Below are 18,765 nucleotides of genomic sequence, written 5' to 3' on the forward strand. Positions count from 1 at the left end.
AACGGAATACCAAAAGAAAAATATTTTTTAAAAAACAAACAAAAACAACAACAATTCATGAAGAAGCCGTGTCTGCTTTTAACACGCGAGCTTGAACGCGTCCTCAGAGTTCCAGTCCAGAGCCGAGCGGGAAGTCCTCTGGACCCCCCACAGGTGAAGCCAGAGGGGGGTCCCATCTGGGCCACGCCCACCTCCACACATCAGTCAGCTCTTCAGCTCAGTCAGCGTTTCTTCTTTTACAACATCAGGGTCTTTACAAGCCGCTCAAAGTCTTTGGTCCACATTGAGACATACGAGTGCAGGGAGCGGGTCCATCCTCCAGAAGGTCGGGTGTTCGATTCTGGGGGTTAAAAAGCTTTTCCAGAAGATTTCATGGGAAGTCTGTTTTTAATATCTGTCCTCAAACGCATCTGAGGAACACCTGACTACGTTTATATGCTCACTCATATTCCACTATTACCCCCAATATGACAATCTGTATTACATGTGGTTCATGAAAATGTATATATATATATATATATATATATATATATATATATATATATATATATATATATATACACATGTACATATATACATACACATATATATGTTTATATATATACGTATATATATGTTTATAGATATATGTTTATATATACACATATATATAAACATATATAAACATATATATATATGTTTATATATGTTTATATATATGTTTATATATACACATATATATATACATATATAAACATATATATATATGTTTATATATGTATATATAGATGTAGAACCTTTAGAGAGAGTGAGTATCTTTGGTGCATGTAAACGTATTCTTTATCCTGTGAGTTGACAACATTCAGTGAGTCCTTTTACTTTTCACTTTTCTTCTCGTAATGCCACAAAGGCTCCTCTCTTTCTTTCACATCCTGTCACAGTTCTGAGAAAGAGTCGAAGGAATGTGTGAGAGTCCATTGATGCTTATTCTCCTCGTGGACTGGCCCGGTCCAGGTTCCGGACCCGGTCCCGGACCCGGACCCCCGCCTCCGGCTCCACCCTGCAGGGTCTGGGTCAGGCTAACTTGGGCGGTGCTGAAGGAGGTTATTCGGCCGCTCCCAGCGATCCGGAGGTTGACCGTGGTGGCGTAACTGGTCTTCTGGTTCCCCTGTTTGGTCGGAGGGGAAAGGTCAAAGGGGACTGGCGATGCGCTCGGGGGCAACGGGGGAGGCATTGTGGATTGGTAGTGGTGGTGCTGGTAGGAGGGAGGTGGAGGGGAAGTGGAGCGAAGCATGCATGAGGAGGAGGGTCGGGCAACGTAGGCGCAGATCAGCTGACTGCGACAGGTACCCTCCTGGATCTCCGGGTCGGCCCACTCAGACTGGCTGTCTGAAGGCACCGGAGAGGAGAGGAGGGTGTGGGAGAGAGAGGAGGAGGAGGAGCGCCGTGCTCCGCCAGGGCTGCTCCTGGCCGGGCTTGGGGGTCGGTCCGCCATGTTGGAGGAGTGAGACCGTCGGAGGGTTTGTGAGGCGACCAAAGATTCATTCTCCAGTGTTGGCGAGCCTCGTGAGGAGAAGGAAAGAGAGGGAGAGGAGGAGGGATATTTGGGGTTTCTAGGTTGAGGTGCTGCGACGTTATTGGTCCAAACATTCATCGGCACGCCGATGGGCGGCGGGGAGAGGATCCGAGGGCTCAGACACGGTGAAGTCTGCCCGAACGCCGACCGCGGCATCTCCAAAGTGAGGCCGAGCGGGTTGTGGGAACTCGCACCTCCTGCCCGAGTGCTCCGAGGGTGGGGGGGCTTGTTTGCCATGGGGGAGGTGTAGTCATGTTGAGGAGGTTGGGAGCATAGGCGGGTAAAAGAAGCCGGGGTCGGAGAGGGAGACAACGGGGATTGAACTCGCGAGCTGGGTTCGGACGCAGAGAAAGGCCGAGCCACGCGATTGTGTGACCCGGACCAGAGGGGATCCGCCGTCTGTGGAACCACCGCGGCGTTGGTGCTCCCGCTAGCTAGTGGCTCATTGCCAATCGTAGCAGCAAAGCTAACGTTACTGTTGTTGTTGTTGTTGTTGTTTGCGTTTGAGTCGCTCTTGGAGTGAAGGAAAGCGGGACGAGGGGAAGGTTGGTGATGACGGGTCATGGACGGGGAAGGGGAGCGTTGGGAAAGAGACGGAGGAGGACAGGAGGACCAGAGGGAGGACAGGGGACCCCGAGGGTGTTGGTACCCGTCTTTGGGGCACCCTAGCTGGGCGTACGCAGGCGTGCTGGAGCCCTGTTGACCGGGAGGAGGTTTAGGTGAAGGGGAGCGCCGACGCAGATGAGAGGACGGTAAGGAAGGCGTGGAGGAGGGGCTTTGGTTTGTGGGCGGGGCTTGTTGCAGGGCGCTGTTCTTCTTCGCCATGCTCTGACTGATGGACTGGCTAATACAGGAGGCGGCTAGGGATCTGGTGAAGGCACAGGAAGAAGCGACAGGGGAGGTATGCGGAGGAGACGACAGTGGACTTGCTCTCATCGACGGGGACCTCCCAGAGGAAGAGCCCCTCCCAGGAGAGGGAGTGGGGGAGAAACAGGGAAGAGCTCTGGAGACGGTGTTCAGGGAGGTGTCTCCAGCGGACGCAGAGCTGGGAGAAGATGCTGGAACAACCCTGAATGGTGAGGAGCAGGGAGGTGCTCGGACAGAGGAGGAGGAGGATGGAGGGAGGGCTCTAACAGGGGAGGGGGAGCGCTGCCTGAGGCTGGGTCTGAAGGCTGAGGGGTCTGCGTCCGGTCCAGGGGGTGCAGTGGCTGGGGATTGTCTCTCCAGCAGGTTCTTCGAGGAGGATCTGGAAGACGGGCGGCCGGTGGGGGATCGAGAGTCCTGGTGGTCTGAATCCCTGGAACCGACAGAGAAGCACAGATTGTTAGGACGGTATTAAAGTTAATGGATGTTCATCACTCGGGGGAAGTAGACCTTGAGACGACCACCTGGCCAGACCTGCTTCAGGGAGGAGAGCCGAGATGGAAGCTAAGCTAACGCAGTCAGGACCTAAGGCGACTACACTATCCAGCATGCTCCTGGTCTTTGGTTTCAGGAAAATAAGAAATAAGACTTTCGGCCGGTGACTGTCGAGCCCACATCTTTACGAAGACCTGGATCCACCTGGAACCAGTGTGTGAAAGCCTCAACAGGGGGGTCTCCAAAAGCATACAACAATTATTTGTCACTATATTGTCCCTGAAAAGCTCACTCACGCCCAGTTGTCATTATTCAAACCTCAAAACATTTATATATATCTTTTTTAAAGCTGAGAACTCTGTGGGCGTAAAGGAGTGAACTAGGGAACTTTAATGAGTGATGGTTCTGCTCCTGACTGCACGGTGTGTTCCTCATGTGAGAGGAATCCCTTTGATGAGGAGCTAGGGCATCTGGCAAACGTTCTCCGATCCCTGACTCTAAAACAAATGGATTTAGGTTGACTCTACATGCCAAACATTACGTTCATGATTAGAAACAAACCTACTGACCCCCTCACAGTCTAACATCAACCCTCAAAGAGTCAATACAGGGTTCTCCTCCAGTATGCATAGAACATGTGATCATGTGATCATGTGATCAGTAGAACATGATGTTTCTCTAGTCTCTGATCACGTGACTTTGTAAACAACCAGTCTTTAGAGTAGACCAACGGGAGGAGAGCTAGTAACGTTAGCTAGTAACGTTAGCAGCACCGCTAACGGAGAACCAGCGGGGGTTCACTTCAGTTACACGATGATGCGTTCAGGCTCCGCTCAGTGAACATGAGTACTGGCTGAAGGTAAATGATAACGTTCTAAAGAATGAATGAATAAGTGTTTTAATATAAATAGAATCATATATTTAAAAACACTATAAATTAAAAGTGTAACATTCAGGCAACAGAAACGTGATCAGAGTTATTTTTGCTCTCTTTGTTCTTTTCTGCTGATCTGATCTCTGATTAATGATCCAGAGACGCGATCAGAAACTGTTATTGATGTCAATGTTGATGTTTGTTTGTTTGTCAACATTGGCATCAATAAACAGTTCAAGTGGGACTAAAAACTGTGATTTTACAAAGATAACATAAGGAGATATATTTGAGTTATCGCCCTCGGCCAGATTCTTTAAACTTGTCCTGTTTATTTGAGAAAGACTTTGTTTACATCAGATTAATAAAGAATCCCTCATAAAATGATCAATAGGAGTATTGATAAGGAGCTGAACCGATGAGCAGGATCAATAAGAGCAGCGGTATTAGTCTCCGTACCTGGTGTCAGCCGGAGCCCGCCTCTTCGGAGCAGCCTGGAGGTCCTGCGGCCTCTGGCTGGTGAACGTCGGGAGGCGGTCGGCGGGATGCGAGCCGTGGACCTCCTCTGGACTCGGTGCTCCGGCTCCGTGGACCTCCTCCGGACTCGGTGCTCCGGCTCCGTGGACCTCCTCCGGACTCGGTTGTCCGGCTCCGTGGACCTCCTCCGGACTCGGCACTCCGACTCCGTGGACCTCCTCTGGACTCGGTGCTCCGGCTCCGTGGACCTCCTCCGGACTCGGTTGTCCGGCTCCGTGGACCTCCTCCGGACTCGGCTGTCCGGCTCCGTGGACCTCCTCCGGACTCGGCACTCCGACTCCGTGGACCTCCTCCGGACTCGGTGCTCCGGCTCCGTGGACCTCCTCCGGACTCGGTTGTCCGGCTCCGTGGACCTCCTCCGGACTCGGTGCTCCGACTCCGTGGACCTCCTCCGGACTCGGTTGTCCGGCTTCGTGGACCTCCTCCGGACTCGGCGCTCCGACTCCGTGGACCTCCTCCGGACTCGGTGCTCCGGCTCCGTGGACCTCCGTGTCCCCAGGAACCCGCCAGGGGTCAAAGGTCGAGTGTTGACCTAGGTGTTCTCTGGAGGAGGCGTAACAAGACTCTGTGAAGATCACAGAGGAGCCGTGCAGGAGCATCCTGGTTTGAGACCAGGAGCTGTTTGACTCCTCCTCCGAGAACCTGGCTCTGCTGGACTCTGCTGGACTCTGTGTGGATGTGGACTCTGCCGGACTCTGTGTGGATGTGGACTCTGCTGGACTCTGTGTGGATGTGGACTCTGCTGGACTCTGTGTGGATGTGAACCCTGCTGGACTCTGTGTGGATATAGACTCTGCCGGACTCTGTGTGGATGTGGACTCTGCTGGACTCTGTGTGGATGTGAACCCTGCTGGACTCTGTGTGGATGTGGACTCTGCCGGACTCTGTGTGGATATGGACTCTGCTGGACTCTGTGTGGATGTGGGCTCTGCTGGACTCTGTGTGAATATGGACTCTGCTGGACTCTGTGTGGATGTGGACTCTGCTGGACTCTGTGTGGATGTGGACTCTGCTGGACTCTGTGTGGATGTGAACCCTGCTGGACTCTGTGTGGATGTGGACTCTGCTGGACTCAGCACCAGCTCTCCTCCAGGTGCCTCTCCGTCTACGGTGAACACGTCCTCGTTGCACGTCTGTCCAGTGGAACTGTTGCATTCTGGGATATCTCGCTGTGAATCCTGCAAGTCCTCCCCGTCTCTGGAGAATTCCCAGGGTGCTTTGCTCTGAGCGGAGAGACTTGGTTCGGAGTCGGTGGGCCGGGTGATGGCGTCTGTAGAGGACGAGGACCTGCAGACGACCGGGATGAGAACCAAACGGAGTCAATTTAGTTTATAGAAATTAATTGAAATTAAATTCCCTAATTTCAGGTTCAAAAAGGATTTAAAAAAAAACCCAAATTCAACCAAAAGTAGCTCCATGATTATTTAGATATGAAGATGTTTTGCTAAACGTTTAGTTCTAAGCAGTTATCTACTAGTAGGTATCTGAGTGGTTCTTTGAAATAATAGTACTGAGTAATAAAGTACCTCTTTTTAAATCTTTAATGAAACGTTTGGATGAATCGAGGTGTAATTGGTGAAACAGAGGTCAAAAGGTCGAAAAAGGTTAAAAGGTCATTGCACATTCTTTTACACAGCCCGTAACTATGGACCACTCACCTCCCTCTTTTCTCTCTCTCTTTATAAACCTCCCCGGTGGGATCCAGGGCTCCCCCTCTCGTGACTCCACAGTCCAGGTTCACGGTTGACGGCGGCGGGCTGTTGCTGGCAGAGCGCCACAGACCGGTGCCCCGATCCTCGGAGGAGGTGAACCCGCGGAGGTGTCTGGGTGGACTTTCCCCAGGAGAGGTGGAGGTCTGGAAGCCGTCAATCGATCCACAGTTTCTTTCTTTGGTCAAGGCAGAGATAAAGTCTCTGGGTCTGGAGAGCCGGACTCCGTTGGTCTGACGGTGAGACGCCGGCTGCTCTTTGACCGACGCATGGCCGACCAGCAGAGGACCACTGGGGGTCTGCTGGGGATCTAGAAGAGGACCACAGGGAGAATAAATCAAGAGAGTAGAGTCACCCCCTGGTGGTCAGGAGAGAGAATGCAGCTTTAACACATGAAGCATAGACTTCTATACAACCAGAGGAGTCGCCCCCTGGTGGTCAGGAGAGAGAATGCAGCTTTAACACATGAAGCATAGACTTCTATACAACCAGAGGAGTCGCCCCCTGGTGGTCAGGAGAGAGAATGCAGCTTTAACACATGAAGCATAGACTTCTATACAACCAGAGGAGTCGCACCCTGGTGGTCAGTAGAGAGAATGCAGCTTTAACACATGAAGCATAGACTTCTATACAACCAGAGGAGTCGCCCCCTGGTGGTCACTAGATAGAATGCAGACCTTCATGTGTAATCCCTAGACATGTTTATGGTGTTTTTAAGAGTAAACTATTTGTACCTATCATGTGATCACGATAACATAATTTTCTGGCGAGCCTCCGACTTCACGACATCAACCATAAACTAAGCTTAAGGGTTGCAATGGTGTCCAGTTCTCTTGTGGTCCAAACTACTGAATACACAAGAAACAAGTCATGTATCTTAGAAGACGTACCGTTCGTCAGGCTCTCTGCTCTGTTTATCGTCCTCTCCTCCTGGATCGTCCGGTCCTCCTGGCTTGTGGTTTGGGTTTGGTACAGGCTGTGAGTCTTGATCTGGTTCTGGCTTTGGTATTGTGTCTGACTCCACATTTGGTTTTTAGTTTGGATCTGCGATACGGTTTGACTCTGGACTTTGGTCTCGGAGTGAGTTTGGGTTCCATATTTGGTTTCTGAGTGGGTCTCTGATTGAACGACTTCCTCTTGGTATTGTGTTTGCTGCCGGTACTTAGTCGGGTTCTGTATTTGAGTCGGAATTAGAATCAAATGGCCTTCAGTTTGGGTCTGAGTTGAGTATCCAGACAGTCTACCTGAGCCCCATGATTGGTTCCATACATTGCTGGCCCGTTTCTGATGCAGTGGGACCTTCATGGTGCTGGCTTTGGCGCTGTACATGCAGGCCAACGTTTGGACCTTGCTCAGAATGCGCTCTGAGTTTTCCATCAGCATGGGGTCCACCACAGGGCTGGTCTCAAATAACCCAATACCAGCTACGTCCGACCCCATGCTCTCAAACAAGACCCTGTTGGCGGTGACAATCCTTGAGCGGCGGGACCATCGACCCACTTTTATCTGACTGGGAAGACCTTCAAGGTTCCCGCTGGTTCTTTCTAGGTCTCTGTGTTTGCTTGTAGTCCAAGTGGACTGAGTCTCAGCCTCAGTTTTTTGACATTGTTCTGTAGCTTGCAGAGGAGTAGGCGGCTCTTTGTGGCTTCCATTTGGTTCAGCTAGTCCGGCTCGGTTTGGCTCATGTCCATTCATAACAACTGGATTTCCAGCACTGGTTTTGATTGGTTCCTCTGTGCACCTGTACTGTTTGGTAGTACATGGGTCTTCTCCGGGATCTCCGATAGCCACAACACTCGTCTGCTGTTCCTCCAAAAATTCCTCTGATGGTCCTCTGCAGACTTTTCTATTTTTGCCCAATTTGTCAGCTTTTTCTTCAACAGGACGGCTCGACTGTAGATTCACCTGGTTTGCAGTCTCCTCGGCCTGAATCTCGGGAGAGGTTTGACCATCCGCATCGAAATCCAAGCAGTGGATTGGCTTCTCCTCCTGTACGTCATTCTCTAACTCTGCAAGTTGAGTGAAGCCAGAGATCTCTGGATCGGCCTCTCCATTGATCCCTTCCATTGTGTCACACTTGCATCGCCCACTCTCTGGCTCCTCCTGGTGTCCGCTCAGGTCAAATCGTGACACCGACTCCTTCACCAAGCCGGATGGGATTTGTGAGAAACTGCCACTCCTTCTCTGTGCCACTCCGTCTCCTCGTTCATCCTCCTGCTCCTCCACCTCCTCTGCCTCGTCCTCTTCGGCCTCGGCTGCCGCTTCGTAGTAGCTCCTGATCTTTTCGATGATCTTCTTGTCTCTCTTGGTGAGGTGGGAGCCTCTTGGTTGGTCTCTCTGGGTGGGGGGATGAGGGGGATTTGGATTCGGGGAGGAAGTGGTGGTTTCAGTGATCACCTCTTCTCTGAGTGACTCACAACTCATTATTTCTTCCTCTGCAGAGTGGGAGGGATGAAGATCTGATGCATGTGTGATGATCTCTCCTTCATCCTTTGTTTTCTCCTCTTCTTCCTCTTCTTCCTCTTTTCCCAACACATCTCCTGCTCCTTCACCCACCTCCACTCCTTTCTCCACTTTACTTGCAGCCTCTTGAATTTCCTGGACTTCATTCGCCATCCTCTCACTTTCAAGATCAATTTCCTCTCCAGGGCCACCAGTCGGACTTCGGTAGATGCTGTCGTTCTCAGTCTCTGCTGTTTCCTGCTCCTGGTGCATTGTGGGTCTTTGTTCTGGACTGGAGGGGCAGGCGGCTGGGGGCAGTGGGCAGGTGAAGTTGTTCTGGATAGATGGAGGCTGACTCTCTTTGGGCTGATCCAGCTCATACTCCTAAACGAGAAATAAGACAATGAAAACGACTCCACGCTGAACTCTAATTAACAGCAGCTGTAGTACAAACCGAAATGTAGAAATTACGTATAGAAATATGTCAAAACATTATTTGGGGATTGATTACTCAAGTCAATAAACGTGTGGCAGAGCGTCCACAATGCGCCACAATGAGAACACACTGTGGGTTAAGATTTGTGGGTTAGTTGGACATTAATTACTAAACAATTCACGGTCCCCAGTGGATGAATCCTAAAGAGGGATATGTCATCAGGCACTTCATATCAAATATCACCATCTACAGATTTTCATAAAATCTTCTGGACCCATTCATGCTCCCCAGACGACGAACCCCAAATTAAATAAACCTATATGTCAATGCTACATTTTTTGTCCCACTATTGGTGAAATAGTCGGTTTGTTCATTTTGTATAAAACTTATTTTGGTGTATAAAGCGGTTTGTTTTTCTAACTCTTTCTAAATTACGTAGATCACAGCAGATGACAATAGAGCACATTATATGACAGTATATGACAGTATATGACAGTATATTACATTATATGACAGTATATTACAGTATATTACAGTATATGACAGTATATTACATTATATGACAGTATATGACAGTATAATACAGTATATGACAGTATATGACAGTATATTACAGTATATGACAGTATATGACAGTATATTACAGTATATGACAGTATATTACAGTATATGATAGTATATTACAGTATATTGCAGTATATGACAGTATATTACAGTATATTACATTATATGACAGTATATGACAGTATATGACAGACTTAAGACTTTCCTGTTTGATAGTGCTTATAGTTAGGGCTGAATCAGGTTTGCCCTGGTCGAGCCCCTTGATATGCTGCTATAGGCTTATAGGCTGCTGGGGGATGTTTTAGGATACACTGAGCACCTCTCTCCTCTTCTCTCTCTCCTTATGGATACATTTACATCTCTCCATTGCACCTTATTAACTCTGCTTCCTCCCCGGAGTCGTTGTGACTTCACGTCTCATAGGGTCCATTGGACCTGGAGATGTCTGATGCCTGGTGAGCCGGCCTCCCACCTTGGCCCTGCTGATGCCCCGCCCCCTCCTCTCTACCTCCTTCTGTTTCATGGATTGGAGTTCCATTCATACATTGTCATATTCATGTAATGTGTTTATGTAACTTTGTAAATGCTGTTCATTCTGTACACATGACATCTATTGCTTCTGTCCATCCGGGGAGAGGGATCCTCCTCTGTTGCTCTCCTGAAGGTTTCTTCACTTTTTTCCCTGTGAAAGGTTATTTTTGGGGAGTTTTTCCTGATTCGATGTGAGGTCCTGGGACAGGGATGTCGTATGTGTACAGATTGTAAAGCCCTCTGAGGCAAATTTGTAATTTGTGATATTGGGCTATACAAAATAAACTGAATTGAATTGAATTGAATTGAATTATATGACAGTATATGACAGTATATTACATTATATGACAGTATATTACAGTATATGACAGTATATTACAGTATATTACAGACTATTACAGTATATTACAGTATATGATAGTATATTAAAGTATATGACAGTATATTACAGTATATTACAGTATATGACAGTATATAACAGTATATGACAGTATATTACAGTATATGACAGTATATGACAGTATATTACAGTATATTACAGTATATGACAGTATATGACAGTATATTACAGTATATTACAGTATATGACAGTATATAACAGTATATGATAGTATATTACAGTATATTACAGACTATTACAGTATATGACAGTATATTACAGTATATGACAGTATATGATAGTATATTACAGTATATTACAGTATATGACAGTATATGACAGTATATTACAGTATATTACAGTATATGACAGTATATAACAGTATATGATAGTATATTACAGTATATTACAGACTATTACAGTATATGACAGTATATTACAGTATATGACAGTATATGATAGTATATTACAGTATATTACAGACTATTACAGTATATGACAGTATATTACAGTATATGACAGTATATTACAGTATATAACAGTATATGATAGTATATTACAGTATATTACAGACTATTACAGTATATTACAGTATATTACAGTATATTACAAAATATTACAGTATATGACAGAATATGACAGTATATTAAATGTGATATTGAATCAGGTGGTGGAATCTGGTGTATTTGAGTAGCTGTAGAGTGTGTTCTCACCGGTGTGTCGGCGTAGATGGCGCTGAGTCCGTCTCTGGCTCTGCTCTGGTTGATGAACTCCAGGATCTCTTCGGTGATCGACAGCGTAGAAGGAGGGCTGAGGGGGGTCAACTCCTCTTCATCCTCTCCCTCCTCATTCGGAACAGAATGGAAAAGACACATTTAGATTCATTAGGATGTTTTATATCCTCCAAATAAAACTGGATTTGGGCAAAAATACATTACATTACATACACCTCAGTATGCCTAGTTTGATTCTGATCACAGACTTTTATAACAAGTTGGACGTTGTGAAGCCTTGAAATTGGCGTTCTGGCCGTCGCCATCTTGTTTTTTGCAACCAGTAGCTTTATGAATGTAGCTTTAACACATGAAGCATAGACTTCTATACAACCAGAGGAGTCGCCCCCTGGTGGTCAGGAGAGAGAATTCAGCTTTAACACATGAAGCATAGACTTCTTTAAAACCAGAGGAGTCGCCCCCTGGTGGTCAGGAGAGAGAATGCAGCTTTAACACATGAAGCATAGACTTCTATACAACCAGAGGAGTCGCCCTCTGGTGGTCAGCAGAGAGAATGCAGCTTTAACACATGAAGAATAGACTTCTATACAACCAGAGGAGTCGCCCCCTGGTGGTCAGGAGAGATAATGCAGCTTTAACACATGAAGCATAGACTTCTTTAAAACCAGAGAAGTCGCCCCCTGGTGGTCAGTAGAGAGAATGCAGCTTTAACACATGAAGCATAGACTTCTATACAACCAGAGGAGTCGCCCCCTGGTGGTCAGGAGAGAGAATGCAGCTTTAACACATGAAGCATAGACTTCTTTAAAACCAGAGAAGTCGCCCCCTGGTGGTCAGTAGAGAGAATGCAGCTTTAACACATGAAGCATAGACTTCTATACAACCAGAGGAGTTGCCCCCTGGTGGTCAGGAGAGAGAATGCAGCTTTAACACATGAAGCATAGACTTCTATACAACCAGAGGAGTCGCCCCCTGGTGGTCAGTAGAGAGAATGCAGCTTTAACACATGAAGCATAGACTTCTATACAACCAGAGGAGTCGCCCCCTGGTGGTCAGGAGAGAGAATGCAGCTTTAACACATGAAGCATAGACTTCTATACAACCAGAGGAGTCGCCCCCTGGTGGTCAGGAGCGAGATGAAGCGTAGACCAGAGGTTGCCTCCTGATACATAAGGGGTAACAGTCTCTTGGTTAGGTACCTCCTCCTCTCGCTCCGGTCTCTGGGTGGTGCTATCGGCCTCCACCTCCATAACGCTGCTGCCCGCTGAGTCCAGAGTGTCGGCCGGCTGCAGAAACCACAGCAACACGTCACTTCTCACCTCCTCAACCCCTTTTACCTGAGCTCCCTCTACATGACATCCCATAGAGTTCATGTCTCACCTCAACATCCTGTTCATGAGGAGGATAAACTTCACACTCTTATCATAAAGATCATTATGGTGAACACAGAGAGGAAAATATGCTTTAATGTGACCTTTAATTATTTGGGAATGTGATTTTGAAACACTTTCTTACCTTCAGAGCTGCAGGATTCCCAAGTTGGTGGAAGAAGGAGGAGAAGCAGAAGAAGAAGAAAAAGAGGAAGAAGAGGAAGACGATGAAGAAGAGAAGGAGAAAAAGGAGAAGAAGAAGAGGAAGGAGAAGAAGAAAAGGAAGAAGAAGAAAAAAAGGAAGAAGAAGAGGAAGGAGAAGAAGAAGAAGAGGAAGAAGAAGAAGAAAAGGAAGAAGAAGAAGAAGAAGGAGAAGAAGAAGAAGAAGAAGAGGAAGGAGAAGAAGAAGAAGAGGAAGAAGAAGAAGAAAAGGAAGAAGAAGAGGAAGAAGAAGAAGAAGAAGAAGAAGGAGAAGAAGAAGAAGGAGGAGAAGGAGGAGAAGACAGAGAGAGATGTTATTAATGTTGTGTTTTCAGACAACAACATAATTCAACCAATCAATAACACATGTTCATTGATTGGTTCTAACTTTAGTCGCCAATGAGAGGCCGGAGGTGTCCGCCAACACAAAGAACATGAAGGAACAACCACGTTCTGGATGATGAAACACATGCTCACCCTTTGGATGGAACGCTGCTGCGATGTCTTTAGCCGGAGCTGGAAGAGAAACCAGTTATTGGTCATCATCACTTCATCTGGTTATTGTCCAGGAGTCAGGAGGTATGAAGACATGTTCCTGACCTCTGAACATCTGGTATTGTCCAGGAGTCAGGAGGTATGAAGACATGTTCCTGACCTCTGAACATCTGGTATTGTCCAGGAGTCAGGAGGTATGAAGACATGTTCCTGACCTCTGAACATCTGGTATTGTCCAGGAGTCAGGAGGTATGAAGACATGTTCCTGACCTCTGAACATCTGGTATCCTCAAGTCCTTGCCTCACGTCCTTTCCTCAAGTCCTTTCCTTACGTCCTTTCCTCACAACCTTTCCTCACGTCCTTTCCTCAAGTCCTTTCCTCACGTCCTTTCCTCACGACCTTTCCTCACGTCCTTTCCTCAAGTCCTTTCCTCACAACCTTTCCTCACGTCCTTTCCTCAAGTCCTTTCCTCACGTCCTTTCCTCACAACCTTTCCTCACGTCCTTTCCTCAAGTCCTTTCCTCAAGTCCTTTCCTCACGTCCTTTCCTCAAGTCCTTTCCTCACGTCCTTTCCTCAAGTCCTTTCCTCAAGTCCTTTCCTTACGTCCTTTCCTCACGACCTTTCCTCACGTCCTTTCCTCAAGTCCTTTCCTCACGTCCTTTCCTCAAGTCCTTTCCTCACGTCCTTTCCTCATGTCCTTTCCTCACGTCCTTTCCTCACGACCTTTCCTCACATCCTTTCCTCAAGTCCTTTACTCACGTCCTTTCCTCAAGTCCTTTCCTCAAGTCCTTTCCTCACGTCCTTTCCTCATGTCCTTTCCTCAAGTCCTTTCCTCAAGTCCTTTCCTCACGTCCTTTCCTCAAGTCCTTTCCTTACGTCCTTTCCTCAGGACCTTTCCTCACGTCCTTTCCTCAAGTCCTTTCCTCACGTCCTTTCCTCAAGTCCTTTCCTTACGTCCTTTCCTCACAACCTTTCCTCACGTCCTTTCCTCAAGTCCTTTCCTCACGTCCTTTCCTCAAGTCCTTTCCTCACGTCCTTTCCTCACGTCCTTTCCTCACGTCCTTTCCTCAAGTCCTTTCCTCAAGTCCTTTCCTCACGTCCTTTCCTCAAGTCCTTTCCTCACGTCCTTTCCTCAAGTCCTTTCCTTACGTCCTTTCCTCACGACCTTTCCTCACGTCCTTTCCTCAAGTCCTTTCCTCACGTCCTTTCCTCAAGTCCTTTCCTCACGTCCTTTCCTCATGTCCTTTCCTCACGTCCTTTCCTCACGACCTTTGCTCACATCCTTTCCTCAAGTCCTTTACTCACGTCCTTTCCTCATGTCCTTTCCTCAAGTCTTTTCCTCAAGTCCTTGACTCACGTCATTTCCTCAAGTCCTTTCCTCACGTCCTTTCCTCACAGCCTTTCCTCACGTCCTTTCCTCATGTGGACAGAGTTCACGTGGAGCCCTCGCGGAGCTCACGTGGACCCCTCAAGGAGGTCACATGGACCCCTCAAGGAGCTCACGTGGACCCCTCAAGGAGGTCACATGGACCCCTCAAGGAGGTCACGTGGACCCCTCAAGGAGGTCACGTGGACCCCTCGCGGAGCTCACGTGGACCCCTCAAGGAGGTCACGTGGACCCCTCAAGGAGGTCACGTGGACCCCTCGCGGAGCTCACGTGGACCCCTCAAGGAGGTCACGTGGACCCCTCAAGGAGGTCACGTGGACCCCTCGCGGAGCTCACGTGGACCCCTCGCGGAGCTCACGTGGACCCCTCAAGGAGGTCACGTGGACCCCTCAAGGAGGTCACGTGGACCCCTCGCGGAGCTCACGTGGACCCCTCAAGGAGGTCACGTGGACCCCTCGCGGAGCTCACGTGGACCCCTCAAGGAGGTCACGTGGACCCCTCAAGGAGGTCACGTGGACCCCTCGCGGAGCTCACGTGGACCCCTCAAGGAGGTCACGTGGACCCCTCAAGGAGGTCACGTGGACCCCTCGCGGAGCTCACGTGGACCCCTCAAGGAGGTCACGTGGACCCCTCAAGGAGGTCACGTGGACCCCTCAAGGAGGTCACGTGGACCCCTCATGGACCCCCCGGTCTACCTGACTGCCTCCGGCTGCGGCGGTACGGCAGGTTCCCCTCCAGCAGCAGCGGCAGACTCTTCCTGGACTTCTCCGGCGTGTACATGAGCAGTTCTGGAGGCTCTAGAGGGACAGAGCAGACGAGACCCTCATCTTAGAGCCTCTGGTTCTAGTCCTAGACCCGATCCCTGTTGGCCTGTCACTCCTCTGGTATGAATAGGAGCAATGTCAAGTAAAAGAAGGCCGTGAACCTGAACTGGTGAGTATGTGTTGAAGTGAACCAGTGTGTGCTGGTTTGGGTAAGAACACATGAATAAACAACAACAACAACAACAACATAAGAATAAACAACAACAACACATGACTGACCCTGACCTGATTGCCGCCGGCCTCGGTGGAAGCCGTGGAGGTCGTCCGGTCGTGGCGACGCCTTCTTCTGGTCGTCCTGGTGGAACTGAGGAGCTGCAACACAGGAAGTGATGTCACTGAGGGGACGAGGAGGAGACGTCAGTAAGGATCCTTCAGACAAATGAACTGTGTGGACTCACTCTGACAGAAGTGGTCTCCCAGGACCTGACGGGCCTGCAAACAAGAGAACCGGATCAGTGAGTCAGAAAACATGCCGGTTCAGCCTCAGGAGGACCAGATGAGAGATAAGGCTCCCCAGAGGAGACAGGAGTCTCACCTCGTGAGGAGACAGGAGACACATGTCTCACCTCGTGAGGAGACAGGAGACACACGTCCTACCTCGTGAGGAGACAGGAGACACATGTCTCACCTCGTGAGGAGACAGGAGACACACGTCTCACCTCGTGAGGAGACAGGAGACACACGTCCTACCTCGTGAGGAGACAGGAGACACATGTCTCACCTCGTGAGGAGACAGGAGACACACGTCTCACCTCGTGAGGAGACAGGAGACACACGTCCTACCTCGTGAGGAGACAGGAGACACATGTCTCACCTCGTGAGGAGACAGGAGACACATGTCTCACCTCGTGAGGAGACAGGAGACACATGTCTCACCTCGTGAGGAGACAGGAGACACACGTCCTACCTCGTGAGGAGACAGGAGACACACGTCCTACCTCGTGAGGAGACAGGAGACACACGTCCTACCTCGTGAGGAGACAGGAGACACATGTCTCACCTCTTGAGGAGACAGGAGACACACGTCCTACCTCGTGAGGAGACAGGAGACACATGTCTCACCTCGTGAGGAGACAGGAGACACATGTCTCACCTCTTGAGGAGACAGGAGACACACGTCCTACCTCGTGAGGAGACAGGAGACACACGTCTCACCTCGTGAGGAGACAGGAGACACATGTCTCACCTCTTGAGGAGACAGGAGACACACGTCCTACCTCGTGAGGAGACAGGAGACACACGTCCTACCTCGTGAGGAGACAGGAGACACACGTCTCACCTCGTGAGGAGACAGGAGACACATGTCTCACCTCTTGAGGAGACAGGAGACACACGTCCTACCTCGTGAGGAGACAGGAGACACACGTCTCACCTCGTGAGGAGACAGGAGACACACGTCTCACCTCGTGAGGAGACAGGAGACACATGTCTCACCTCGTGAAGGCAGTGTGTGTGAACGACCAGCAGGTGGCAGCAGAGGACTACTGGTTCTCCCACTACAACCAGTACAACTAGTAATACTACTACTATTAATACTCTATACTCGTTGTACTGTTGGTCGTACTGCAAGTAACAACTACAGTTCTGGTACAAATATACTAGTATTACTACTATTATTACTACTAGAACTACAACTAACTGCTATAAGTACAACTAATATTGTACTACTAGTAGTAGTACTACTGCCAACGCTGATAGTACAATCAGTAATACTGCTAATAGAAGGTCTGCAGTTAATGTACAACTACACTTAATACTACTACAGTTATCACTTATTTGACTGCTTCTTATATTGCCAGTACTGCATTGTTTATGTATTAGTACTAATAGAACAGAAACTACCTTTTACTCCTCCCCTTTCTCCCTAACCTCCTTTCTTCCTCCCTTATCTTCAATCCTTCCTCTTTACCTTTCTTCCTCCCATCCTTCCCTTCCCTCCTTCCTCTTTACCTTTCTTCCTCCCATCCTTCCCTTCCCTCCTTCCTCTTTACCTTTCTTCCTCCCATCCTTCCCGTCCCTCCTTCCTCTTTACCTTTCTTCCTCCCATCCTTCCCGTCCCTCCTTCCTCTTTACCTTTCTTCCTCCCATCCTTCCCGTCCCTCCTTCCTCTTTACCTTTCTTCCTCCCATCCTTCCCGTCCCTCCTTCCTCTTTACCTTTCTTCCTCCCATCCTTCCCTTCCCTCCTTCCTCTTTACCTTTCTTCCTCCCATCCTTCCCTTCCCTCCTTCCTCTTTACCTTTCTTCCTCCCATCCTTCCCTTCCCTCCTTCCTCTTTACCTTTCTTCCTCCCATCCTTCCCGTCCCTCCTTCCTCTTTACCTTTCTTCCTCCCATCCTTCCCGTCCCTCCTTCCTCTTTACCTTTCTTCCTCCCATCCTTCCCTTCCCTCCTTCCTCTTTACCTTTCTTCCTCCCATCCTTCCCGTCCCTCCTTCCTCTTTACCTTTCTTCCTCCCATCCTTCCCTTCCCTCCTTCCTCTTTACCTTTCTTCCTCCCATCCTTCCCTTCCCTCCTTCCTCTTTACCTTTCTTCCTCCCATCCTTCCCTTCCCTCCTTCCACTTTACCTTTCTTCCTCCCATCCTTCCATTCCCTCCTTCCTCTTTACCTTTCTTCCTCCCATCCTTCCCTTCCCTCCTTCCTCTTTACCTTTCTTCCTCCCATCCTTCCCGTCCCTCCTTCCTCTTTACCTTTCTTCCTCCCATCCTTCCATTCCCTCCTTCCTCTTTACCTTTCTTCCTCCCATCCTTCCCTTCCCTCCTTCCTCTTTACCTTTCTTCCTCCCATCCTTCCCTTGCCTCCTTACCTTCTGTGGTAGAGATGCAGGGTGGTTTTCTACGATGAGTCTCTTGAGGTAGTGAACCCAAAGTCTCTTCTCCTCCTGGTTCCTCGTCTTCAGTGAAGACATGAAATATGAAGGTTATGTTTATTGGTAGTAACGATGGATCAGAGTCTCAGACTGGACCCTCTGATGGATCAGAGTCTCAGACTGGACCCTCTGATGGATCAGAGTCTCAGACTGGACCCTCTGATGGATCAGAGTCTCAGACTGGACCCCCTGATGGATCAGAGTCTCAGACTGGACCCTCTGATGGATCAGAGTCTCAGACTGGACCCTCTGATGGATCAGAGTCTCAGACTGGACCCTCTGATGGATCAGAGTCTCAGACTGGACCCCCTGATGGATCAGAGTCTCAGACTGGACCCCCTTTATCACTCACCTGGACGACGTGCTGCTGTTTGGGAATCGTGTGATCAGAAACTTTGAAGCACAGAGAATCCTTCAGAGTCTCCACCAGCAGCAGATTACAGCACTGCAGAGGACAGAGAGACAGACATGAAGACAGAGAGACAGACATGAGGACAGAGAG

At 48.9% G+C, this 18,765-nt stretch overlaps 1 protein-coding gene across 3 annotated transcripts in view; it reads right to left on the reverse strand.

Moving 5' to 3' along the window:
* Positions 1–713: 713 nt before the first annotated feature.
* plekhg2 (pleckstrin homology domain containing, family G (with RhoGef domain) member 2) overlaps positions 714–18,765 on the reverse strand; it is a 54,472-nt gene continuing 36,420 nt past the window's right edge. Inside the window, exons 9-21 of one of the 3 annotated variants that reach the window (XM_034547973.1) lie at positions 18,616–18,708; positions 18,201–18,287; positions 15,795–15,828; positions 15,622–15,708; positions 15,268–15,369; positions 13,166–13,204; positions 12,633–12,640; positions 12,317–12,403; positions 11,097–11,228; positions 6,922–8,857; positions 5,981–6,341; positions 4,245–5,609; positions 714–2,852 (exon numbers count right to left, since the gene is read on the reverse strand). In XM_034547973.1, the coding sequence (XP_034403864.1) occupies positions 905–2,852; positions 4,245–5,609; positions 5,981–6,341; positions 6,922–8,857; positions 11,097–11,228; positions 12,317–12,403; positions 12,633–12,640; positions 13,166–13,204; positions 15,268–15,369; positions 15,622–15,708; positions 15,795–15,828; positions 18,201–18,287; positions 18,616–18,708 (6,279 nt within the window). In that variant the 3' untranslated portion in view covers positions 714–904. Of the gene's footprint in view, positions 2,853–4,244; positions 5,610–5,980; positions 6,342–6,921; positions 8,858–11,096; positions 11,229–12,316; positions 12,404–12,632; positions 12,641–13,165; positions 13,205–15,267; positions 15,454–15,615; positions 15,709–15,794; positions 15,829–18,200; positions 18,288–18,615; positions 18,709–18,765 lie in introns of those variants that run through there. The other 2 variants (XM_034547972.1, XM_034547974.1) reach the window with 2 other exon arrangements.

The sequence above is a fragment of the Cyclopterus lumpus genome, chromosome 13 (genome assembly GCF_009769545.1).
Source record: "Cyclopterus lumpus isolate fCycLum1 chromosome 13, fCycLum1.pri, whole genome shotgun sequence".
Classification (NCBI taxonomy): Eukaryota; Metazoa; Chordata; class Actinopteri; order Perciformes; family Cyclopteridae; genus Cyclopterus; species Cyclopterus lumpus.